We start from the raw sequence: 25,003 nt of genomic DNA, 5'->3' as shown, positions 1-25,003 counted from the left end.
GGGCAGAGATTAGGGTGTATGGTAATGAGGGGGCAGAGATTTCGGGGGTATGGTGCATGGTTAAGAGGGGGCAGCGATATGAGGTATGGTAATGAGGGGGCAGGGATTGAGGTGTATGGTAATGAGGGGGCAGAGATTAGGGGATATGGTAATGAAGGGCAAGGATTAAGGTGTATGATAATGAGAGAGTAGGGATCAAGGGGTATGGCAATGAGGGCACATGGATTAGGAGATAGTGTAAAGAGGGGTAAGGGATTGGAGTGTATGGTGGGAGGGGCAGAGATTGAGGTGTATAATAATTAGTGGGCAGGGATTGGGGTGATTTTAAGAGAAGAGGCAGTGATTTGGGTGTATGGTACTGAGGGGGCAGGGATTAAGGTTAATGGTAATGAGGGTGTAAGGCTTAGGGTGTGTGGTAATGAGGGGGAAGGTATTATGAGGTATGGTCATTTGGGGGCAGGGATTAAGGGAGTGGTAATAAGGGGGCAGGGATGGGGGTGTATGGTAATGAGGGACAGGTATATGAATAGAATAGAATTCCTTTATTCGTCTCAAAATGGATACAATTTTCAATCGTTACAGCAAGGTTCAAGTTATAGCATAATAATATTTACACATAATAAGATAAGATCCAAACAATATAACTCAAGAATCTAGGACCATGCAGGTCTTCTTCAGACCATGACAGTTGTACGTTCTAATTGCAGCCGGAAGGAACGACCTGCGATATCTCTCCGTTGATCATTGTGTATGAAGCAACCTATCACTGAAAGTGCTACACAGATCCGTCAAAACGTTTTTGAGCGGGTGTGATGCATTATCCAATAATGATGTCATCTTGCCAGGGGCGGATTGGCCTGGCGGGAAACCGGGCCATTTCCCTGTGATGGGCCGCAGTTAGCGGCTGAAGAAGCATTTTGCCCAAATCTAAAATGGCTGCGGGAGGGCTGCTGCGCATGTGCGGCAGCATGCTGCTCCTCCCGCGGTACTTCTTTCCCCTCCTCATCCCTGGGCCTATCTGTGATTCCGTGGCAGTGCAGCTTCCTCCTCAGTAGCGGCTAGATCCCCTTTGCCGTAAAGACCTGAGTCACAACCTTCCTCCTGTCCTAGACTCCGTCCCCAGGTCTGTCCTGCTCCACCCCTCTTTTTCAATTTGTGTGCGCAGCTGCTGACTCTGCGCTGCCCCATCTCACTGTAGCTCAATGGTTCATCATGCGTCGTCATCTTGGTCTTTGCAACTGTTTAGCTGCTGCCTGCGCTCCGCCCCGTCCGACCCTGCTGCTAGTACCTGATCCCTCCTCCTAGCCCAGTATTGATGTTATTGTTACCCTGCAGCTGCTACTGGAGAGTGGCAGGACCATACAGCCACTAAATACAGAACAGGGACAGCAGTGAGGTGCCTGGCATCCCGCACCTCTAAATGTCGCTGTTCATGTGATAAAGTTGGGACACCAGGAGGACATTCCAGGAGCAGAAAAGAGAGGAAGACTGAGGAGCCGAGAAGCGCACAGCAGCTTAAGGCGAGTTACGGCTTGCAGGTGTTTATATAAAATGGTTTTATTGTTCCTCAGTGAGAAAAACAAAATAGCAATCTAGCAAATATGATACCTTTTAATGGCTAACAAAAATAAATGTTGTTAAAATGCAAGCTTTCGAGACTACTTAGGTCTCTTCCTCAGGCATGGTATAACAAGGTGTGTGAAGAACCACATATATATACACAGCAGAGTAGGAACAAGATGTGTTAGATGGACATTTTTAAGATCAAAACAAAACAAACTCACAGAATGAGCTTGTAAATTGAGTCCTTAATTAGTTTGTAGATAAGTAGTGTGAAAGTTTTATTGTCTCTAAGTTGATGGTGAAGCGGGGGAGGAGGTTGTGAGGATAGTGACAATGATATATGATGAGGAGATTTATTAAACAGTCAGTGGTGTAGTGTAGGATATAGAGGGGTCAGGGATGTAGTGTAGGATATAGAGGGGTCAATAATGTAGTGTAGGGTATAGAGGGGTCAGTGATGTAGTGTAGGGTATAGAGGGGTCAGTAGTGTAGTGGTAGGTATAGAGGGGTCAGTGATGTAGTGGTGGGTATAGAGGGGTCAGTAGTGTAGTGGTGGGTATAGAGGGGTCAGTAGTGTAGTGGTGGGTATAGAGGGGTCAGTACTGTAGTGGTGGGTAGATAGGGTCAGTAATGTAATGGTGGGTATAGAGGGGTCAGTAGTGTAGTGGTGGGTATAGAGGGGTCAGTAGTGTAGTGGTGGGTATAGAGGGGTCAGTACTGTAGTGGTGGGTATAAAGGGGTCAGTAATGTAGTGGTGGGTGTAAAGGGGTCAGTAATGTAGTGGTGGGTATAGAGGGGTCAGTACTGTAGTGGTGGGTATAGAGGGGTCAGTACTGTAGTGGTGGGTATAGAGGGGTCAGTGATGTAGTGGTGGGTATAAAGGGGTCAGTAATGTATAGTGGTGGGTATGGAGGGGTCAGTAATGTATTGGTGGGTATAGAGGGGTCAGTAGTGTAGTGGTGGGTATAGAGGGGTCAGTAGTGTAGTGGCGAATATAGAGAGGTCAGTAGTGTAGTGGCGGGTATAGAGGGGTCAGTGATGTAGTGTAGGGTATAGAGGGGTCAGTAGTGTAGTGGCGAATATAGAGAGGTCAGTAGTGTAGTGGCGGGTATAGAGGGGTCAGTGATGTAGTGTAGGGTATAGAGGGGTCACTAGTGTAGTGTAGGGTATAGAGGGGTCAGTAGTGTAGTGGCAGGCAATAGTGTAATGGTGGGTATAGAGGGGTGTGTAGTGTAGGGTATAGAGGGGTCAGTAGTGTAGTGTAGGGTATAGAGGGGTCAGTAATGTAGTGGCGGGTATAAAGGGGTCAGTAATGTAGTGTAGTGGCGAATATAGAGGGGTCAGTATTGTAGTGTAGTGGCGGGTATAGAGGGGTCAGTAATGTAGTGTAGGGTATAGAGGGGTCAGTAGTGTAGTGGCGGGTATAGAGTGATCAGTAGTGTAGTGTAGTGGTGGGTATAGAGAGGTCAGTAGTGTAGTGGCGGGTATAGAGGGGTCAGTAATGTAGTGGTGGGTATAGAGGGGTCAGTAGTGTAGTGGCGGGTATAGAGAGGTCAGTAGTGTAGTGGTGGGTATAGAGGGGTCAGTAATGTAGTGGCGGGTATAGAGAGGTCAGTAGTGTAGTGGCGGGTATAGACGGGTCAGTAATGTAGTGGCGGGTATAGAGGGGTCAGTAATGTAGTGTAGTGGCGAATATAGAGGGGTCAGTAATGTAGTGTAGGGTATAGAGGGGTCAGTAATGCAGTGTAGGGTATAGAGGGGTCAGTAGTGTAGTGGCGGGTATAGAGTGATCAGTAGTGTAGTGTAGGGTATAGAGGGGTCAGTAGTGTAGGGTATAGAGGGGTCAGTGATGTAGTGTAGGGTATAGAGGGGTCAGTAATGTAGTGTAGATTATAGAGGGGTCAGTAGTGTAGTGGCGGGTATAGAGTGATCAGTAGTGTAGTGTAGGGTATAGAGAGGTCAGTAGTGTAGTGGCGGGTATAGAGTGATCAGTAGTGTAGTGTAGGGTATAGAGAGGTCAGTAGTGTAGTGGCGGGTATAGAGGGGTCAGTGATGTAGTGTAGGGTATAGAGGGGTCAGTAGTGTAGTGGCAGGCAATAGTGTAATATTGGGTATAGAGGGGTCAGTAGTGTAGTGTAGGGTATAGAGGGGTCAGTAGTGTAGTGGTGGGTATAGAGAGGTCAGTAGTGTAGTGTAGGGTATAGAGGGTAAGTAGTGTAGTGTAGGGTATAGAGGGGTCAGTAGTGTAGTGTAGGGTATAGAGGGGTCAGTAATGTAGTGTAGGGTATAGAGGATCAGTAGTGTAGTGTAGGGTATAGAGGGGTCAGTAGTGTAGTGGCGGGTATAGAGGGGTCAGCAATGTAGTGTAGTGGCGAATATAGAGGGGTCAGTAATGTAGTGTAGTGGTGGGTATAGAGGGGTCAGTAATGTAGTGTAGTGGCTGGTATAGAGGGGTCAGTAATGTAGTGTAGTGTAGGGTATAGAGGGGTCAGTAGTGTAGTGGCGGGTATAGAGTGATCAGTAGTGTAGTGTAGGGTATAGAGGGGTCAGTAATGTAGTGTAGTGGCGAATATAGAGGGGTCAGTAATGTAGTGTAGTGTAGGGTATAGAGGGGTCAGTAATGTAGTGTAGGGTATAGAGGGGTCACTAGTGTAGTGGCGGGTATATAGTGATCAGTAGTGTAGTGTAGGGTATAGAGGGGTCAGTAGTGTAGTGTAGGGTATAGAGGGGTCAGTAGTGTAAGTAGTGAGAAAGTCATCAGCGTAGTAGTGGGGGCTGGCAGCCATGGATAGAGATGTGCCGTAACCATCTGTAGAGTATACGGACATAGATGGTCACTGAGTATGGGAGAGCTGTAAGCGAAGTGGGAGGAGAAGAGGGTTTGACATCAAGCTGCAAGCAAGTTGGAGGTGTCCTGATGGCAGGATGAAAGCAGGCAGAGATGGTCAAGGCATGGAGCCTTGTTGGAGGATCAGCCTCAGGACTGGGTTATTGAGTGGAAGAGCTATGACGGCGAGCAGTGCCGGCAGAAAGGGGAGAGTCACAGCTTTTGGAATATACATCAGAGAGAACTGAGAAATATGACTGGGAAGTGCCATTAACAGGTCGGATGTGGACTGCTGCTTTGAAGTTGGATATCTCCAGTTCTCCAGGGCCGATTTAAAAAATTCAGGTATCCCTGGAAAAAGGGGATCCTCAGCTATCAGCATTGGGCCCTTATACACCTGGGGCCCCTGGGCAAGTGCCCATTAAGCCCATACGAAAAGACGGCCCTGGCGGCACCCCGTTACTACAGATAATAGCAGGGCTGCCGACTTTTTAATGCTCCTCTCCGGGAGAAGCCCAGAGAGGAGACTTTCCTTACCCGATCAGGGGCGGGGCTTGACGGTGACGTCATTAAGCCCCGCCTCCATTACGGGAAATCGTTGACATGACTGTTATCCATGGAGGGGGCGGGGCTAAAATGACACGATTGTGACATTTTAGCTCCGCCCCCTCCTCTGAGACCCGCGGATTGCGGCATTTACATGCTGCGATTCGGGGGGCTCAGGAGGGTCGGGAGACTCCCGCAAATTCCGGGAGGGTCGGCAACCCTGGATAATAGTATCAGACTGGCATGGTATGGAAATGAGGGGCAAGGATTAGGGGGTATGGTAATTAGGGGGCATGGATTTGGGTGTATGGTAATGAGTGGGCATAGATTAGGGTGTATGGTAATGAGGGAGCAGGGATTAGGGTGTATGGAAATGGTTCGGCAGGGATTATGGGGTAGGGTCATTTGGGGGCAGGGATTATAGTGTATGGTAATGAGGGGGCAGGGATTGGAGTGTATGCTAATGAGGGAGCAGGGATTAGGGTGTATGGTAATGGATTGGCAGGGATTATGGGGTAGGGTAATTTGGGGGCAAGGATTGGAGTGTATGGTAATGAGGGGGCAGGGCTTGGAGTGTATGGTAATGAGGGGGCAGGGATTGGAGGGTATGGTAATGAGGGGGCAGGGATTAGGGTGTAATGCAATGAGGGGACAGAGATTAGGAGGTATATGGTTATTTGCTGCGGTGATGTCAGTGTCACATGACCGGGCAGAGGGATCACGTGTGTGGCATGTGACCGGCTCTCCGTTTCCGGGTTGCTGTCTGCAGTGGTAGAGCGGCGGAGATGGCGCAGCCTGGGCAGGGGAACCCGTTCTCCGAGTTGGACAACCCCTTCCAGGTACCGGGACCCCTCCCCCTGCTCACCCGGTCCACTCCCCCTCTCTCACCTCCACACCCCCTCTCTCACCTCCACACCCCCGCTCACCCGTGAACACCCCCCCCCCCCCCCCCCCCCTTCCTGCTCGTCCCGGTGAACCTCTTATCCTGTCACCCACACCTGGTGCCCCTACTGTGTACGGTGCCACGCTCCGGGTGTATGCTGTGTAATGTGCCACGCTCCGGGTGTATGCTGTGTACGGTGCCACGCTCCGGGTGTATGCTGTGTAATGTGCCATGCTCCGGGTGTATGCTGTGTACGGTGCCACGCTCCGGGTGTATGCTGTGTACGGTGCTACGCTCCGGGTGTATGCTGTGTAATGTGCCATGCTCCGGGTGTATGCTGTGTAATGTGCCACGCTCCGGGTGTATGCTGTGTACGGTGCCACGCTCCGGGTGTATGCTGTGTACGGTGCCACGCTCCGGGTGTATGCTGTGTAATGTGCCATGCTCCGGGTGTATGCTGTGTACGGTGCCATGCTCCGGGTGTATGCTGTGTAATGTGCCATGCTCTGGGTGTATGCTGTGTACGGTGCCGTGTACGGTGCCACGCTCGGGGTGTATGCTGTGTACGGTGCCACGCTCCGGGTGTATGCTGTGTAATGTGCCATGCTCCGGGTGTATGCTGTGTACGGTGCCATGCTCCGGGTGTATGCTGTGTAATGTGCCATGCTCTGGGTGTATGCTGTGTACGGTGCCGTGTACGGTGCCACGCTCGGGGTGTATGCTGTGTACGGTGCCACGCTCGGGGTGTATGCTGTGTACGGTGCCACGCTCGGGGTGTATGCTGTGTACGGTGCCACGCTCGGGGTGTATGCTGTGTACGGTGCCACGCTCGGGGTGTATGCTGTGTTCGGTGCCACGCTCCGGGTGTATGCTGTGTTCGGTGCCACGCTCCGGGTGTATGCTGTGTTCGGTGCCACGCTCCGGGTGTATGCTGTGTTCGGTGCCACGCTCCGGGTGTATGCTGTGTTCGGTGCCACGCTCCGGGTGTATGCGGTGTACGGTGCCACGCTCCGGGTGTATGCTGTGTAATGTGCCACGCTCCGGGTGTATGCTGTGTAATGTGCCACGCTCCGGGTGTATGCTGTGTAATGTGCCACGCTCCGGGTGTATGCTGTGTACGGTGCCACGCTCCGGGTGTATGCTGTGTAATGTGCCACGCTCCGGGTGTATGCTGTGTAATGTGCCACGCTCCGGGTGTATGCTGTGTAATGTGCCACGCTCCGGGTGTATGCTGTGTAATGTGCCACGCTCCGGGTGTATGCTGTGTACGGTGCCACGCTCCGGGTGTATGCTGTGTACGGTGCCACGCTCCGGGTGTATGCTGTGTACGGTGCCACGCTCCGGGTGTATGCTGTGTACGGTGCCACGCTCCGGGTGTATGCTGTGTACGGTGCCACGCTCCGGGTGTATGCTGTGTACGGTGCCGTGTACGGTGCCACGCTCCGGGTGTATGCTGTGTACGGTGCCACGCTCGGGGTGTATGCTGTGTACGGTGCCACGCTCGGGGTGTATGCTGTGTACGGTGCCACGCTCGGGGTGTATGCTGTGTACGGTGCCACGCTCGGGGTGTATGCTGTGTACGGTGCCACGCTCGGGGTGTATGCTGTGTACGGTGCCACGCTCGGGGTGTAGGCTGTGTACGGTGCCACGCTCCGGGTGTAGGCTGTGTACGGTGCCACGCTCCGGGTGTAGGCTGTGTACGGTGCCACGCTCCGGGTGTAGGCTGTGTACGGTGCCACGCTCCGGGTGTAGGCTGTGTACGGTGCCATCCACCGAGTGTATACGGTGCCTTTCAACGGGTGTAAACCTTGTACCATGCCATTTGGCCTGTATATATATATGGTGCTGTTCACTGGGTGTATACTTTGTACCATGCTGTTCGCCCGGTATATACGGTGCCGTGCACTGGGTGTATATATAAGGTGTATGGTGCTATGCTCTGGGTGTGTATAGTGCTGTCTCTATTGCAGTATATAAACTCACCCAAATGTAATTCTCTCTGCACCTGTTATATACCCCCCCCCCTGCAGTGCACATGGTTTTGTCCATTTGAGAAGAAATTTGACTTTGCGAGTGAACCAGAATGAGGACCTTCACTGTGTGTATAGGGCCCCGGTCTGCTCATGCATTTTCCTGTCTTCCAGGACCCGGCTGTGACGGAGCACCAGCCCACCTCTCAGTATGCAACACTTGATGTCTACAATCCGTTTGATAACCGGGGGGTGAGTTCCGGACGGGTGATCCTGGGTCTTGTGGGTGGGTGTAGTATGAAATAGCGGACACTGGGTAACCATCAAGGCTGATTAGAGATACACAGTGGAGGTTATACAGAATGTCTGTCCATTATCAGTTCTGGGGCCAGGTCCCTGGGAGAGACTGCGGCACTTGGTCCCATAAACTGAGGGCTGCCTGTCCGGTGTTATCCAATACTAAAATGTAACAATCGCTGGCTAGCGCCACACAACGTGGGCCAGTCTTATCTCTTGCACATGCTCAGTCGGTACCGACTGAGGCTCAGTGCCTGAGAGAGAGCCTCAGATTCCAAAGCCTCTTTGTGTAGAATGGACCCATAATGCTTTGCTTCACTCTCTTCCGTTGGAATTTCAGAACGTCCTATATGCTATACCTATTACATCACATACCCTGACTGGTACAGGACTCTGCATTATGTCTTATTTGGTCCTAAGGGGTTGAGAGAGAGAAGGCAGAGGATCCACACAGTCCAGGTGTATTTACGATGACTTAAGTTACCAATATAAGGGACTGCTGTCAGATTGATTCTGGTAGTTTTATAATTGGCGCGCCCCAAAAGGGGTTTTTGCTTACAAGGATGCAAGCCAAAAGAAAGGAAACACTTTTTGGGCGCACTCTTAAGGAACTGGATGTGAAATTAGTTTAAAACATAACCTTTATTCGAGACATTTTAAGAGAATTGGCGCAAATTTTAGAATTGTGTGTGACTGGTCTAACGATCCATCAAAGTATAGATCATGCATCAGTCACACATTCATTTTCATTTAATGCACTGTGTCGTCATTGGTATAATAACCAAGGTGACCATAGGCAGTGAAATGAATATAATCCCTGGTGTGATACCCCTAATAGTGGGGCACACTGACAATTCGTATGGGATTAGTTACCAAATGGCACCTGACGTATTGGCTGTGTTCTAGGCACTGGCTCAAGCAGTAGGCGTCTCCAGAACTGAAGACTCAGTAGAATACTACTCTACCTGGGCGGAATAATCGCAGAACCAACATCAGTGGATGTATCGCACCAGGGATTATATTCATTTCACTGCCTATGGGCACCTTGGTTATTATACCAATGACAACACAGTGCATTAAATGAAAATGAATGTGTGACTGATGCATGATCTATACTAGATGGATCATTAGACCAGTCTCACACAATTCTAAAATTTGTGGCAATTCTCTTAAAATGTCTCGAATAAAGGTTATGTTTTAAACTAATTTCACATCCAGTTTCTTAAGAGTGCGCCCAAAAAGCGTTTCCTTTCTTTTGGCTTGCATCCTTGTAAGCATGGTCCTAAGGGGGACAACCAAACCCCCACCTGAATAGGCTCTGACTATGGATGAGCCAGCTCTTCTGTGTAAGTTGTGTGTCCTGTGTTTTCTGTTGGCTTTCAGGTGCCTCCTCCGTACCATGAGCCATCTGTACTGCCCCCGGCCACTCTGCCAACATCCCAGGTCCAGCCCATTATCACCCCAGCAGCCAAGAAGCCAAGTCCAACCGAACCCAAGAACTATGGTTCATACGGAACACAGGTAAAGACCCGCACCATGTCCTCGGCTGTCCGTTTACCACCTCCTCTCCCTTCCAATCAGTGGGCTCCATGCTATGTCTCTGCTCTCATTGGTGCAGGAATCCACAGCTGCAGCAACAGCAGACTTACTACGGCGGCAGGAGGAGCTGAATCGGAAGGCAGAAGAACTGGATCGGAGAGAGCGAGAACTAAAGAACGCTAGTCTTGGGGGAGCATCATGTAAGACTCTGGGCAGAATGGTGACGTGGAGGGGGGTGCGTCGAAGAAAGACGTATGGCTATTTGGGGGGGGGGAGGTAGGTGGAGGACAGTGGCAGGGATACGGCAGGCAAAATGGCTGGGGGGTCAGGCGGAGGACAGTGGCAGGGATATGGCGGGCAGTATGGCTGGGGGGTCAGGCGGAGGACAGTGCCAGGGATATGGCGGGCAGTATAGCTGGGGGGTCAGACGGAGGACAGTGGCAGGGATATGGCGGGCAGTATGGCTGGGGGGTCAGGCGGAGGACAGTGGCAGGGATATGGCGGGCAGTATGGCTGGGGGATCAGGCGGAGGACAGTGGCAGGGATATGGCGGGCAGTATGGCTGGGGGATCAGGCGGAGGACAGTGGCAGGGATATGGCGGGCAGTATGGCTGGGGGGTCAGGCGGAGGACAGTGGCAGGGATATGGCGGGTAGTACAGCTGGGGGGTCAGGCGGAGGACAGTGGCAGGGATATGGCGGGCAGTATGGCTGGGGGGTCAGGTGGAGGACAGTGGCAGGGATATGGCGGGCAGTATGGCTGGGGGGTCAGGTGGAGGACAGTGGCAGGGATATGGCGGGCAGTATGGCTGGGGGGTCAGGCGGAGGACAGTGGCAGGGATATGGTGGGCAGTACGGCTGGGGGGTCAGGCGGAGGACAGTGGCAGGGATATGGAGGGCAGTATGGCTGGGGGGTCAGGCGGAGGACAGTGGCAGGGATATGGCGGGCAGTATGGCTGGGGGGTCAGGCGGAGGACAGTGGCAGGGATATGGCGGGCAGTATGGCTGGGGGGTCAGGCGGAGGACAGTGGCAGGGATATGGAGGGCAGTATGGCTGGGGGGTCAGGCGGAGGACAGTGGCAGGGATATGGCGGGCAGTATGGCTGGGGGGTCAGGCGGATGACAGTGGCAGGGATATGGTGGGCAGTATGGCTGGGGGGTCAGGCGGAGGACAGTGGCAGGGATATGGCGGGCAGTATGGCTGATGGGTCGGTATATATGTTTGTCTTGATGTCACGTGTGTAAATGGTGCCTAATGTAAGACTCCTACAAGGGGACGTGGACCCCGAGTATCGTTGACTAGTGGATGTCATTATTTCTCTTGTGCCCCAGTGAGACAGGATAACTGGCCGCCCTTGCCAGCCTTTTGCCCTGTGAAGCCCTGTTTCTACCAGGACATCAGTGTGGACATCCCGCAAGACTTCCAGAAGACGGTGTCCATCATGTACTATCTGTGGCTCGGTAAGTGTATACTGTCTATGTGGCCCTAGTGCTGTGCGGCGGGGGAAAGGGCAATACTGGTGCCCGCCTCTGTACACTGGCACTGCCATCATTATTCAATATCTAATCTACTGGGTTTTGCCAGAAGGCCGATGTGTATCCGGCTGTCTGTCTGAGGGGCCCGGGTCTGTGGCCAGCTGTCTCTGCCTGAGGGGCCCAGGTCTCTTTGGCTGGCTAGCTGTCTGTCTGTCTGTCTGTCTGAGGAGCCCGGGTTTCTTTGGCTGGCTGGCTGCCTCCCTGAGGGGCCCGGGTCTCTTTGGCTGGCTGGCTGCCTCCCTGAGGGGCCCAGGTCTCTTTGGCTGGCTGCCTGCCTGAGGGGCCCGGGTCTCTTTGGCTGGCTTCCTGCCTGAGGGGCCTGGGTCTCTTTGGCTGGCTGCCTGCCTGAGGGGCCCGGGTCTCTTTGGCTGGCTGCCTGCCTGAGGGGCCCGGGTCTCTTTGGCTGGCTGCCTACCAGAGGGGCCCGGGTCTCTTTGGCTGGCTGCCTACCAGAGGGGCCCGGGTCTCTTTGGCTGGCTGCCTACCAGAGGGGCCCGGGTCTCTTTGGCTGGCTGCCTACCAGAGGGGCGCGGTTATCTTTGGCTGGCTGCCTACCAGAGGGGCCCAGGTATCTTTGGCTGGCTGCCTACCAGAGGGGCCTGTGTCTCTTTGGCTGGCTGGCTGCCTGTCTGAGGGGCCCGGGTCTCTTTGGCTGGCTGCCTGTCTGAGGGGCCCGGGTCTCTTTGGCTGGCTGCCTGAGGGTCTCATACTCAGTCTCTGTCTCGTCATGCAGCTAGTGCAGGAAGTCTGTTCCTGAATTTCCTGGCATGTCTGGCGTGGTTCTGTGTGGATGGATCCCAAGGTGCTGGCTTTGGCATGTCCATCCTTTGGATAGTTCTCTTCACACCCTGCTCCTTCGTTTGTTGGTACAGACCCTTGTACAAGGCGTTTAGGTGAGTGCTGTGACTGAGGCCTTCACATATTGTATAGCGACCCATAATGCAATTCTCCCATCTTTAGTTAAATGCGGGCGGTCTCTGTAGCGTCCTCTGATCTCTCCTGTCTCTAATTATACGCGGGTGGTCTCTGTAGCGTCCCCTGGTCTCTCTCCTGTCTCTAGTTATACGCGGGCGGTCTCTGTAGCGTCCCCTGGTCTCTCTCCTGTCTCTAGTTATACGCGGGCAGTCTCTGTAGCGTCTCGTCTTTCCTGTCTCTAGTTATACGCGGGCGGTCTCTGTAGCGTCCCCTGGTCTCTCTCCTGTCTCTAGTTATACGCGGGCGGTCTCTGTAGCGTCTTCTGATCTCTCCTGTCTCTAGTTATACGCGGGCGGTCTCTGTAGCGTCCCATGGTCTCTCTCCTGTTTCTAGTTATACGCGGGCGGTCTCTGTAGCGTCCCCTGTTCTCTCTCCTGTCCCTAGTTATACGCGGGTGGTCTCTGTAGCGTCTTCTGATCTCTCCTGTCTCTAGTTATACGCGGGTGGTCTCTGTAGCGTCCTCTGATCTCTCTCCTGTCTCTAGTTATACGCGGGAGGTCTCTGTAGCGTCCCCTGGTCTCTCTCCTGTCTCTAGTTATACGCGGGCGGTCTCTGTAGCGTCCTCTGATCTCTCTCCTGTCTCTAGTTATACGCGGGCGGTCTCTGTAGCGTTCCCTGGTCTCTCTCCTGTCTCTAGTTATACGCGGGCGGTCTCTGTAGCGTTCCCTGGTCTCTCTCCTGTCTCTAGTTATACGCGGGAGGTCTCTGTAGCATTCCCTGGTCTCTCTCCTGTCTCTAGTTATACGCGGGAGGTCTCTGTAGCGTCCCCTGGTCTCTCTCCTGTCTCTAGTTATACGCGGGCGGTCTCTGTAGCGTCCTCTGATCTCTCTCCTGTCTCTAGTTATACGCGGGCGGTCTCTGTAGCGTTCCCTGGTCTCTCTCCTGTCTCTAGTTATACGCGGGCGGTCTCTGTAGCGTCCCCTGGTCTCTATCCTGTCTCTAGTTATACGCGGGCAGTCTCTGTAGCGTCTCGTCTTTCCTGTCTCTAGTTATACGCGGGCGGTCTCTGTAGCGTCCCCTGGTCTCTCTCCTGTCTCTAGTTATACGCGGGCGGTCTCTGTAGCGTCTTCTGATCTCTCCTGTCTCTAGTTATACGCGGGCGGTCTCTGTAGCGTCCCATGGTCTCTCTCCTGTCTCTAGTTATACGCGGGCGGTCTCTGTAGCGTCCCCTGTTCTCTCTCCTGTCCCTAGTTATACGCGGGTGGTCTCTGTAGCGTCTTCTGATCTCTCCTGTCTCTAGTTATACGCGGGTGGTCTCTGTAGCGTCCTCTGATCTCTCTCCTGTCTCTAGTTATACGCGGGAGGTCTCTGTAGCGTTCCCTGGTCTCTCTCCTGTCTCTAGTTATACGCGGGCGGTCTCTGTAGCGTCCTCTGATCTCTCTCCTGTCTCTAGTTATACGCGGGCGGTCTCTGTAGCGTTCCCTGGTCTCTCTCCTGTCTCTAGTTATACGCGGGAGGTCTCTGTAGCATTCCCTGGTCTCTCTCCTGTCTCTAGTTATACGCGGGAGGTCTCTGTAGCGTCCCCTGGTCTCTATCCTGTCTCTAGTTATACGCGGGCGGTCTCTGTAGCGTTCCCTGGTCTCTCTCCTGTCTCTAGTTATACGCGGACGGTCTCTGTAGCGTCCTCTGATTTCTCCTGTCTCTAGTTATACGCGGGCGGTCTCTGTAGCGTCCCATGGTCTCTCTCCTGTCTCTAGTTATACACGGGCGGTCTCTGTAACATCCCTCGGTCTCTATCCTGTCTCTAGTTATACGCGGGCGGTCTCTGTAGCATCCCTTGGTCTCTCTCCTGTCTCTAGTTATACGCGGGCTCTCTCCTGTCTCTAGTTATACGCGGGCTCTCTCCTGTCTCTAGTTATACGCGGGCGGTCTCTGTAACATCCCTCGGTCTCTATCCTGTCTCTAGTTATACGCGGGCGGTCTCTGTAGCGTCCCCTGATCTCTCTCCTTTCTCTAGTTATACGCGGGCGGTCTCTGTAGCATCCCTCGGTCTCTATCCTGTCTCTAGTTATACGCGGGTGGTCTCTGTAGCGTCCCCTGATCTCTCTCCTTTCTCTAGTTATACGCGGCCGGTCTCTGTAGCATCCTCTGATCTCTCCTGTCTCTAGTTATACGCGGGCGGTCTCTGTAGCGTCCTCTGATCTCTCCTGTCTCTAGTTATACGCGGGAGGTCTCTGTAGCGTCCTCTGATCTCTCCTGTCTCTAGTTATACGCGGGCGGTCTCTGTAGCGTCCTCTGATCTCTCCTGTCTCTAGTTATACGCGGGCGGTTTCTGTAGCGTCCCCTGGTCTCTCTCCTGTCTCTAGTTATACGCGGGCGGTCTCTGTAGCGTCCCCTGGTCTCTCTCCTGTCTCTAGTTATACGCGGGAGGTCTCTGTAGCATCCCTCGGTCTCTCTCCTGTCTCTAGTTATACGGGTGCGGTCTCTGTAGCGTCCCCTGTTCTCTCTCCTGTCCCTAGTTATACGCGGGCGGTCTCTGTAGCGTCCTCTGATCTCTCCTGTCTCTAGTTATACGGGTGCGGTCTCTGTAGCGTCCCCTGGTCTCTCTCCTGTCCCTAGTTATACGCGGGCGGTCTATGTAGCGTCCTCTGATCTCTCCTGTCTCTAGTTATACGTGGGCGGTCTCTGTAGCGTCCCCTGGTCTCTCTCCTGTCTCTAGTTATACGCAGGTGGTCTCTGTAGCGTCCTCTGATCTCTCCTGTCTCTAGTTATACGTGGGCGGTCTCTGTAGCGTCCCCTGGTCTCTCTCCTGTCTCTAGTTATACGCGGGCGGTCTCTGTAGCGTCCTCTGATCTCTCCTGTCTCTAGTTATACGCGGGCGGTCTCTGTAGCGTCCCCTGGTCACTCTCCTGTCTCTAGTTATACGCGGGCGGTCTCTGTAACATCCCTCGGTCTCTATCCTGTCTCTAGTTATACGCGGGCGGTCTCTGTAGCGTCCCCTGGTCACTCTCTCCCCTCTCTATACAGGTCTCTCTCCCCCTCTCTATAAGCTGTCCGTCCCCCTGTCTGACCTCTGTACATACAGTGACTGCTGTAGGGCGATGGCTGATTATTTCCTCTCTCTCTCTCCCCGCAGGAGCGACAGTTCATTCAACTTCTTTTTCTTCTTCTTTGTCTACTTCGTCCAAGATGTCGTCTATATTCTGGAGACTGTGGGGATTCCTGGCTGGGGATTCAGGTATGACTGTGCGGGATGGCGCTGTGTCGAGGGTGGGGCTGTGCGGGGCAGTACGGTCGGGCTGGGGCTGTGTGGGGTGGCACTGTGTCGGGGGTGGGGCTGTGCGGGCCGTCACTGTGTCCGGGGTGGGGGTGTGTGGGAAGCGCTTTTTCGGGGGATCTGTGCGGGGCGGTGCGGTGTCGCAGGGTGGGGATGTGCGGGGCGGCACTGTGTCGGGGGTGTAGTTACTTATACATTGTGTTGCGCTGTAACCTGTAGCAGCCAATCAGAGTTAAGCTTTTATTAACCTCTGATCTTTCCTGTGTCTGTTTTTTACAGTGGCTGGATCTCTGCTCTAACCGTCGTGCATAACGGGAATGTGGGAGTCGCTGTATTAATGATAATTGTCGCTGCGGTATTCACCGCATCTGCAGCCATGGGGATCATCATGCTAAAGCGGGTGAGAAGGGTTAAAACCATTCCAATGGCCATTGGGAGACGGGTATGGGGTCAGTCTATTACAGGTATAACGGTCCCGAGTGCATTATAGTGGGAGAGGGGTGTGCTATTACAAGTAATACGGTCCTGAGTCCATTATACTGGGAGAGGGGTGTGCTATTACAGGTAATACGGTCCCGAGTGCATTATACTGGGAGAGGGGTGTGCTATTACAGGTAATACGGTCCCGAGTGCATTATACTGGGAGAGGGGTGTGCTATTACAGGTAATACGGTCCCGAGTGCATTATACTGGGAGAGGGGTGTGGGGTCAGTCTATTACAGGTAACACGGTCCCGAGTCCATTATACTGGCATGGTGGTGGAAGCGTCATGCTGGGGGGATCAGCGGCAGGAACTGGGAGAGGGTATTATTACTCCTGTATAGGTGTGAGTGGGTGGAGGGGTATTATTACTCCTCTAAACTGTGTGAGTGGGGTATTATTACTCCAGCTCTATGCCAGTTGGAGTACTCCTGTATACGTGTGAGTGGGTGGAGGGGTATTATTTCTGCTGTGTAATGTGCGAGAGGGGGGGGGGGGGGGGTGTATTGTTCCTGCTGTATGCCGGGTGGAGGGGTATTATTACGCCTGTATGCCGGGTGGAGGGCTATTGTTGCGCCTGTATGCCGGGTGGAGGGCTATTGTTGCGCCTGTATGTCGGGTGGAGGGGTATTATTACGCCTGTATGCCGGGTGGAGGGCTATTGTTGCGCCTGTATGCCGGGTGGAGGGCTATTGTTGCGCCTGTATGCCGGGTGGAGGGGTATTATTACGCCTGTATGCCGGATGGAGGGGTATTGTTACTCCTGTATGCTGGGTGGAGGGGTATTATTACGCCTGTATGCCGGGTGGAGTGGTATTGTTGCACCTGTATGCCAGATGGAGGGGTATTGTTGCGCCTGTATGCAAGATGGAGGGGTATTGTTGCGCCTATATGCCGGGTGGAGGGGTATTATTACGCCTGTATGCCGGGTGGAGGGGTATTATTACGCCTGTATGACGGGTGGAGGGGTATTGTTGCGCCTGTATGACGGGTGGAGGGGTATTGTTGCGCCTGTATGCCGGGTGGAAGGGTATTATTACGCCTGTATGCCGGGTGGAGGGGTATTGTTACTCCTGTATGCTGGGTGGAGGGGTATTATTACGCCTGTATGCTGGGTGGAGGGGTATTGTTGCGCCTGTATGCCGGGTGGAGGGGTATTGTTGCGCCTGTATGCCGGGTGGAGGGGTATTGTTGCGCCTGTATGCCGGGTGGAGGGGTATTGTTGCGCCTGTATGCCGGGTGGAGGGGTATTATTACGCCTGTATGCCGGGTGGAGGGGTATTGTTACGCCTGTATGCCGGGTGGAGGGGTATTGTTACTCCTGTATGCCGGGTGGAGGGGTATTATTACGCCTGCATACCTCCCAACTTGTGTCCGGATGAAATAGGGACACTGCGCCCGAAAAGGGGGCGGGCGTATGCAAATGAGGGTGCGGCTTATGCTAATTAGCCGCAACCTCATTTTCATACGAGAATAGACGCTGTGCGCATGCGCACAGCGTCTATTCTACTAGATTGGGGGGTCTCCCAACTGCCACCCCCCCCCGCAGCGGGACAATGCCTGCCGCGGGTGGGACAGTACCCGAAAATCGGGACTGTCCCTCTAAAATTGTGACAGTTGGGAGGTATGCGCCTGTATGCCGGATGGAGGGGTATTGTTGCGCCTGTATGCCGGGTGGAGGGGTATTGTTGCGCCTGTATGCCGGGTGGAGGGGTATTGTTGCGCCTGTATGCCGGGTGGAGGGCTATTGTTGTGCCTGTATGCCAGATGGAGGGGTATTATTACGCCTGTATGCCGGGCGGAGGGGTATTATTACGCCTGTATGACGGGTGGAGGGGTATTGTTGCGCCTGTATGCCGGATGGAGGGGTATTGTTACGCCTGTATGCCGGGTGGAGGGGTATTATTACGCCTGTATGCCGGGTGGAGGGGTATTATTACGCCTGTATGACGGGTGGAGGGGTATTGTTGCTCCTGTATGCCGGATGGAGGGGTATTGTTGCGCCTGTATACCGGGTGGAGGGGTATTATTACGCCTGTATGCCGGGTGGAGGGGTATTATTACGCCTGTATACCAGGTGGAGGGGTATTGTTGCGCCTGTATACCAGGTGGAGGGGTATTATTACGCCTGTATGCCGGGGGGAGGGGTATTATTACGCCTGTATGCCGGATGGAGGGGTATTACGCCTGTATGACGGGTGGAGGGGTATTGTTGCTCCTGTATGCCGGATGGAGGGGTATTGTTGCGCCTGTATGCCGGGTGGAGGGGTATTGTTGTGCCTGTATGCCGGGTGGAGGGGTATTATTACGCCTGTATGCCGGGTGGAGGGGTATTGTTGCGCCTGTATGCCGGATGGAGGGGTATTGTTGCGCCTGTATGCCGGATGGAGGGGTATTGTTGCGCCTGTATGCTGGGTGGAGGGGTATTGTTACGCCTGTATGCCGGGTGGAGGGGTATTATTACGCCTGTATGCCGGGTGGAGGGGTATTGTTGCGCCTGTATGCCGGGTGGAGGGGTATTGTTGCGCCTGTATGCCGGGTGGAGGGGTATTGTTGCGCCTGTATGCCGGGTGGAGGGCTATTGTTGTGCCTGTATGCCAGATGGAGGGGTATTATTACGCCTGTATGCCGGGCGGAGGGGTATTATTACGCCTGTATGACGGGTGGAGGGGTATTATTACGCCTGTATGACGGGTGGAGGGGTATTATTACGCCTGTATGACGGGTGGAGGGGTATTGTTGCGCCTGTATGCCGGATGGAGGGGTATTGTTGCGCCTGTATGCCGGGTGGAGGGGTATTATTACGCCTGTATTCCGGATAGAGGGGTATTATTACGCCTGTATGCCGGGTGGAGGGGTATTACTACGCCTGTATGCCGGTTGGAGGGGTATTATTACGCCTGTATACTGGGTGGAGGGGTATTATTACGCCTGTATACCGGGTGGAGGGGTATTGTTGCGCCTGTATGCCGGGTGGAGGGGTATTATTACGCCTGTATACCAGGTGGAGGGGTATTATTACGCCTGTATACCAGGTGGAGGGGTATTGTTGCGCCTGTATACCAGGTGGAGGGGTATTATTACGCCTGTATGCCGGGTGGAGGGGTATTATTACGCCTGTATGCCGGGTGGAGGGGTATTATTACGCCTGTATGACGGGTGGAGGGGTATTGTTGCTCCTGTATGCCGGATGGAGGGGTATTGTTGCGCCTGTATACCGGGTGGAGGGGTATTATTACGCCTGTATGCCGGGTGGAGGGGTATTATTACGCCTGTATACCAGGTGGAGGGGTATTGTTGCGCCTGTATACCAGGTGGAGGGGTATTATTACGCCTGTATGCCGGGGGGAGGGGTATTATTACGCCTGTATGCCGGATGGAGGGGTATTATTACGCCTGTATGACGGGTGGAGGGGTATTGTTGCTCCTGTATGCCGGATGGAGGGGTATTGTTGCGCCTGTATGCCGGGTGGAGGGGTATTGTTGCGCCTGTATGCCGGGTGGAGGGGTATTGTTGTGCCTGTATGCCGGGTGGAGGGGTATTATTACGCCTGTATGCCGGGTGGAGGGGTATTGTTGCGCCTGTATGCCGGATGGAGGGGTATTGTTGCGCCTGTATGCTGGGTGGAGGGGTATTGTTGCGCCTGTATGCCGGGTGGAGGGGTATTATTACGCCTGTATGCCGGGTGGAGGGGTATTGTTGCGCCTGTATGCCGGGTGGAGGGGTATTGTTGCGCCTGTATGCCGGGTGGAGGGGTATTGTTGCGCCTGTATGCCGGGTGGAGGGTTATTTATTGCTCCTGTTGTACACTCACATCTTGTCCTCTCTCCTGCAGATCCACTCCATTTACCGTCGGACCGGTGCCAGTTTCCAGAAGGCCCAGGAGGAGTTTGCCACCGGTGTGTTCTCCAATTCCGCAGTCCGCACTGCGGCCACCAACGTGGCAGCAGGTGCTGCCCAAAATGCTTTTAAGCCCTAAGAGGGGTCTGGGCCGTATATCACTCTGCTGGACTGCGTGACAGAACTGTACCCAGATGCCTGCTCTACATTAATGCCTGCTTCTGTGTCTGTCACCAGCTGCTCACCTCCGTGGGTGAGCGACCCACAGCCTAGAGGGCCCCATTCTGTCTGTGCCATCGTGTCAGTCACCCTTCTCTGCCCGCCAAAGCGGTCTTTTCAGTTAATGCCGGTCATACCTGTGATTATGGGAGAGGGAAAGTGCATGTATGTTCTGTAACGGGAAGCATGTTATGTTCCAGGCCTGGGGCTGTTCCGGGCCAGTACGGTGTATGGAGAGATCTGAGACCAGCAAACACCAAATAAAATGGTTTATTAAGTCGTCAGTCACTCGTTGTGTGGTTGTTCTGTCTCCGAACCCCAGACCTCTGCTCTTCCGAACCTGAGAATCCACTCAGTCAGACTAACAGTTACAGAGTGAAATGCGTGGAATTACCCCATGCTGGGTGCAGATTATCTCCCCACAGTGACTATTACGCCCAGTGCCTTCACCTACCGGCGTACAGAGGGTGGAACGCGTGGTATTACCCCATGCTGGGTGCAGATTATCCCCACAGTGACTATTACGCCCAGTGCCTTCACCTACCGGCGTACAGAGGGTGGAACGCGTGGTATTACCCCATGCTGGGTGCAGATTATCCCCACAGTGACTATTCCACCCAGTGATTTCACCTACCGGCGTACAGAGGGTGGAACGTGTGGAATTACCCCATGCTGGGTGCAGATTATCCCCACAGTGACTATTCCACCCAGTGCTTTCACCTACCGGCGTACAGAGGGTGGAACGCGTGGAATTACCCCATGCTGGGTGCAGATTATCCCCACAGTGACTATTACACCCAGTGCTTTCACCTACCGGCGTACAGAGGGTGGAACGCGTGGAATTACCCCATGCTGGGTGCAGATTATCCCCAGTGACTATTCCACCCAGTGCCTTCACCTACCGGCGTACAGAGGGTGGAACGCGTGGAATTACCCCATGCTGGGTGCAGATTATCCCCACAGTGACTATTCCACCCAGTGCTTTCACCTACCGGCGTAAAGAGGGTGGAACGCGTGGAATTACCCCATGCTGGGTGCAGATTATCCCCACAGTGACTATTCCACCCAGTGCTTTCACCTACCGGCGTAAAGAGGGTGGAACGCGTGGAATTACCCCATGCTGGGTGCAGATTATCCCCACAGTGACTATTCCACCCAGTGCCTTCACCTACCGGCATACAGAGGGTGGAACGCATGGAATTACCCCATGCTGGGTGCAGATTATCCCCACAGTGACTATTACACCCAGTGCCTTCACCTACGGCGTACAGAGGGTGGAACGCGTAGAATTACCCCAAGCTGGGTGCAGATTATCCCCACAGTGACTATTACACCCAGTGCCTTCACCTACGGCGTACAGAGGGTGGAACGCGTAGAATTACCCCATGCTGGTGCAGAGATTATCGCCACAGTGACTATTACACCCAGTGCTTTCACCTACCGGCATACAGAGGCCCGATGTCTCTGTTTAACCATTCACCATATTTATGTGGCTTATGATCTTTAGGTCATGACCACGGTGTGAGCGTAATCCACCAGATAAATTGGTGCTTGTTTGGCGGCCCGTGGTAGTGTTACTGCGCAGAACAGCTTTACTGGGTGGTGGCGTGGTCGTCTGTCCACGCGGTTCTTCGCTTTTAAGCATTCGAGCCATCGGGTGGTGGCTTCTTAGCACAGCTCAGGCGCATTCTCCCCATTAGGGGTGTTGATTTAGTACGTTCCAGAATCATCCCTATCTCCCCTGTGGAGCAAAGAATAAAATAAGATTTATGTTCTTACCTGGTAAATGATCCATAGAAGACGCAGTCTCTCAGGTGTCGCAGTTTGGACCTGTATGTTTCCTGCTCCTGCCTTGGGCTTGCTAACTATTACCCCTTCCTGACATACTACCTGAGATTGCACTCCCGGGTTCCATACCGGGATTGTAGAGACCAGCAGGTGCTTAAGATGCAGGAGTGAAATCCCTGGAAGACCCTTTCAGGCATACGCTAGACCTGGTTTAATGTGCGTTAATGTTCTGCAAGGGGTATATAACTGGCTGCTGTGTCACTACCCGGCATCCGGAGGGTGAAATGCAGGAGGAGGAGGTCACTGGCCCAGGCAGCACAGCACTTGCCCCAGACACAGGTGAGGGGTGGTCTCTGCAGGGCAGTGGCGGGTCCTGGTAAGACGTCCATAGGTTTCTATGGGGGCATGGCCCAGCGTGCAGGTTTTTCTTTAGGGCATTCCACCCTTTGTGAGCCCTACTCTGTCCGGTGGTCCTTTTATATGCCTGCGTCCTGACCACTTCTGTCCTGGCTCCACGTAGGGTTGTGACCTGACGCCTGCCCTTGCTGGCTATGTCCCTCGGGTCCACAGCGGATTCTGGTCTCCCGGGACCTGGCCAATAGCAGATTCCCTTTTATAATCCGTAACCGCCTATTGCTGATTTCACCCACTAAGCATAGGGCGGGTATGTTGCTGCCACCACCAGACTCCACCTGACGTGGTGTCTGTAACCACGGATTCTTGTTCATGTCAGCACACTGGTATCTGAGTACTATATGCTGAGTGTGTGGGTTGACACGCTACTGACCACACACATGGCCTCTGCAATGGTAGCTGGCAGAGGGCGGAGCTTGGAGATGCTGGACGTGTACCTAAACGTACCTCTAGGAGCCTGCCATGGGACCATCTGACCACCTCTAACCTCTAATTTGAGGTCCAGCCAGGGTCTCCTGCCCTCTGACAGAGCACCTCATGGAGCTCCAGGGATGGAGTCTCCTGCCCTCTGACAGAGCACCCCATGGAGCTCCAGGGCTGGGGTCTCCTGCCCTCTGACAGAGCACCCCATTGAGCTCCAGGGATGGGGTCTCCTGCCCTCTGACAGAGCACCCCATGGAGCTCCAGGGATGGGGTCTCCTGCCCTCTGACAGAGCACCCCATGGAGCTCCAGGAATGGGGTCTCCTGCCCTCTGACAGAGCACCCCATGGAGCTCCAGGGCTGGGGTCTCCTGCCCTCTGACAGAGCACCCCATGGAGCTCCAGGGATGGGGTCTCCTGCCCTCTGACAGAGCACCCCATGGATCTCCAGGGATGGGGTCTCCTGCCCTCTGACAGAGCACCCCATGGAGCTCCAGGGATTGGGTCTCCTGCCCTCTGACAGAGCACCCCATGGAGCTCCAGGGATGGGGTCTCCTGCCCTCTGACAGAGCACCCCATGGAGCTCCAGGGATGGGGTCTCCTGCCCCCTGACAGAGTCCTATGGAGCTCCGGGGGAAACACTCAGCTTGTTAGAAAGCTGATGTTCTCTGCTACCATCCCTGCAGCTCCCAGCTTGTAGGCTGCATGGGAAGGCATTCCATTTTGGGGGTAAAGGCCACGGGGGAATCCAGCAGCCCACCCAGGACCCTGGATTCCCCTGGGACACAACACCAGTACAGTACTCACTGAGCCTGTGCACAGCACATATATACATTGATACATTTATCTGTGCATGCTTTTCTCCCCAGCATCCTGGGACCTGTAGTCCTTGCTCCGTGCTCCATGTAACGTCCCTTACCCTGCATCCTAGGAGAGTCATTCTGGCTGAAGTTTTTTTTTATACATGTTGGCTGCACTGAGAGCCCAGTTCCCCAGCCTGCTGCCTCGCAGTGATTCGGGGCTGGAGCACAGGTGGGATCATTTGGTCTACAGCATGATGGTTGACATGGTTGTAGGTTGACAGGTCATTAGTTCGACAGTCTAAAGGTCGACATGGGGTTTTTAAAAAAAAAAATTTCAACACAGTCGACATGGACACAGCTATAAAGTGTACCGCATCCCCTCGCATCACTCGCTACGCTCGGCACACTATTTTATTCTCCCACCACGCCTTAGTGCAGGTCTGGGCAACACCGGCTCTCCAGATGTTGATGAACTACACATCCCAGCATGCCTTGCATCACTTTCAGCATGGCCACATAGCAAAACTAATGCAAAGCATCCTGGGAAGTGTAGTTCATTAACATCTGGAGGGCCGGTGTTGCCCAGCCCTGCCTTAGTGGGTGGTAGGGCATGAAATACCGCCTGTCGGCACATATCGGCTCAGAAAACCGGTTTAACCTCGCCGCAGCTGCCCAGAGACCACATATAAGTATACATCTAAACACTCACCGCCTAGCGCCCTGTGTCTAACATGGCGCAGTACATGGAGGGTTAACCCCTTCAGGGGTGAATTTATGAAGCTTGGAGAAGTGTTATCTATCCCCATAAAGAACGTTATGAGCAAGGTGATAATGGTTCAGCCAATCAGCTACAATATGTAAATTGACAGGTAAGAGCTGATTGGCTGAACCATTATCACCTTGCTCATAACGTTCTTTATGGGGATAGATAACACTTCTCCAAGCTTCATAAATTCACCCCCCTGTGCCGTGGCAGACATCAACCCTGTGGCCAGGGTTGTCTCTGGCCACAAGGGGCATAAGGTGTGCAGAGTGGGGCAAGATGGCAGGGGAATATGATGTACAGGGTCATCATGCCATGGAATGGGGGGAGGGAAGTGCTGTTATTTTCATGGGCGTTATCTGTGTTGTTTGGGGCCTCATACCATGTGACCTGGGAGCATTGCTGATGGTGTTACAGTGACGGCAGCTTGATCAGGGGGGACTCGGGAACATCGCAGGCGGATTGGGGGGTGGCACAGCCGTGGGATGTTATACAGGGGGCAGTACGGATGGGTGTGGATCAGTTGGTCACCAGCAAGTTGTTGTCATTAAGTTGACATTGATTAGGTCGACAGGGTCATTAGGTCGACAGTGAAAAAGTCAACATTTTTTTTTTTAATTATTATTTTTTTACTCTTATAAACACTAAAACGTACCACCGCGTCCCCTCACAATGGCACACTACGCTCGCCATGCTTCGGCACTGTGCCACGCTGCGCTCGGCACACTATTCTGTTCTCACACCACGCCCTAGTGGATGGTAGGGCATGAAATACCGCCTGTCGGCACATGTTGTGTCGACATGGACCGTGAAACGTACCACCGCGTTCCCTCACATGGCTTGCTACGCTCGGCACACTATTTTATTCTGCAACAACGCCCTAGTGCAGGCATGTCCAACGTTGGCCCTCCAGATGTTGTGAAA

General features: G+C 53.7%; 1 protein-coding gene across 1 annotated transcript; it reads left to right on the top strand.

Annotated features, from left to right (window-relative positions):
* The first annotated feature begins 5,618 nt into the window (after positions 1–5,618).
* SCAMP3 (secretory carrier membrane protein 3) lies at positions 5,619–20,175 on the top strand. The gene is made up of 9 exons (XM_083166754.1): positions 5,619–5,775; positions 7,964–8,041; positions 9,470–9,607; positions 9,705–9,825; positions 10,956–11,084; positions 11,893–12,052; positions 15,211–15,312; positions 15,631–15,751; positions 19,668–20,175. Exons 1-9 carry the CDS (start codon positions 5,722–5,724, stop codon positions 19,809–19,811), a joined length of 1,047 nt encoding a protein of 348 aa, XP_083022880.1. The 5' UTR covers positions 5,619–5,721; the 3' UTR covers positions 19,812–20,175.
* The last annotated feature ends 4,828 nt before the right edge of the window (positions 20,176–25,003 follow it).

This window comes from Crinia signifera, chromosome 12, assembly GCF_055691185.1.
Source record: "Crinia signifera chromosome 12, ASM5569118v1, whole genome shotgun sequence".
Taxonomy (NCBI): Eukaryota; Metazoa; Chordata; class Amphibia; order Anura; family Myobatrachidae; genus Crinia; species Crinia signifera.
This window is presented reverse-complemented; position numbering and strand designations above follow the sequence as displayed.

Excerpts from the sequence above, each read along its gene's own strand:
- SCAMP3 (XM_083166754.1), top strand. The coding sequence starts at position 5,722 with ATGGCGCAGCCTGGGCAGGGGAACCCGTTCTCCGAGTTGGACAACCCC. Across the intron at positions 12,053-15,210 it reads CCCTTGTACAAGGCGTTTAG|GAGCGACAGTTCATTCAACT; the intron begins GTGAGTGCTGTG and ends CTCTCCCCGCAG. Across the intron at positions 15,752-19,667 it reads GGATCATCATGCTAAAGCGG|ATCCACTCCATTTACCGTCG; the intron begins GTGAGAAGGGTT and ends TCTCTCCTGCAG.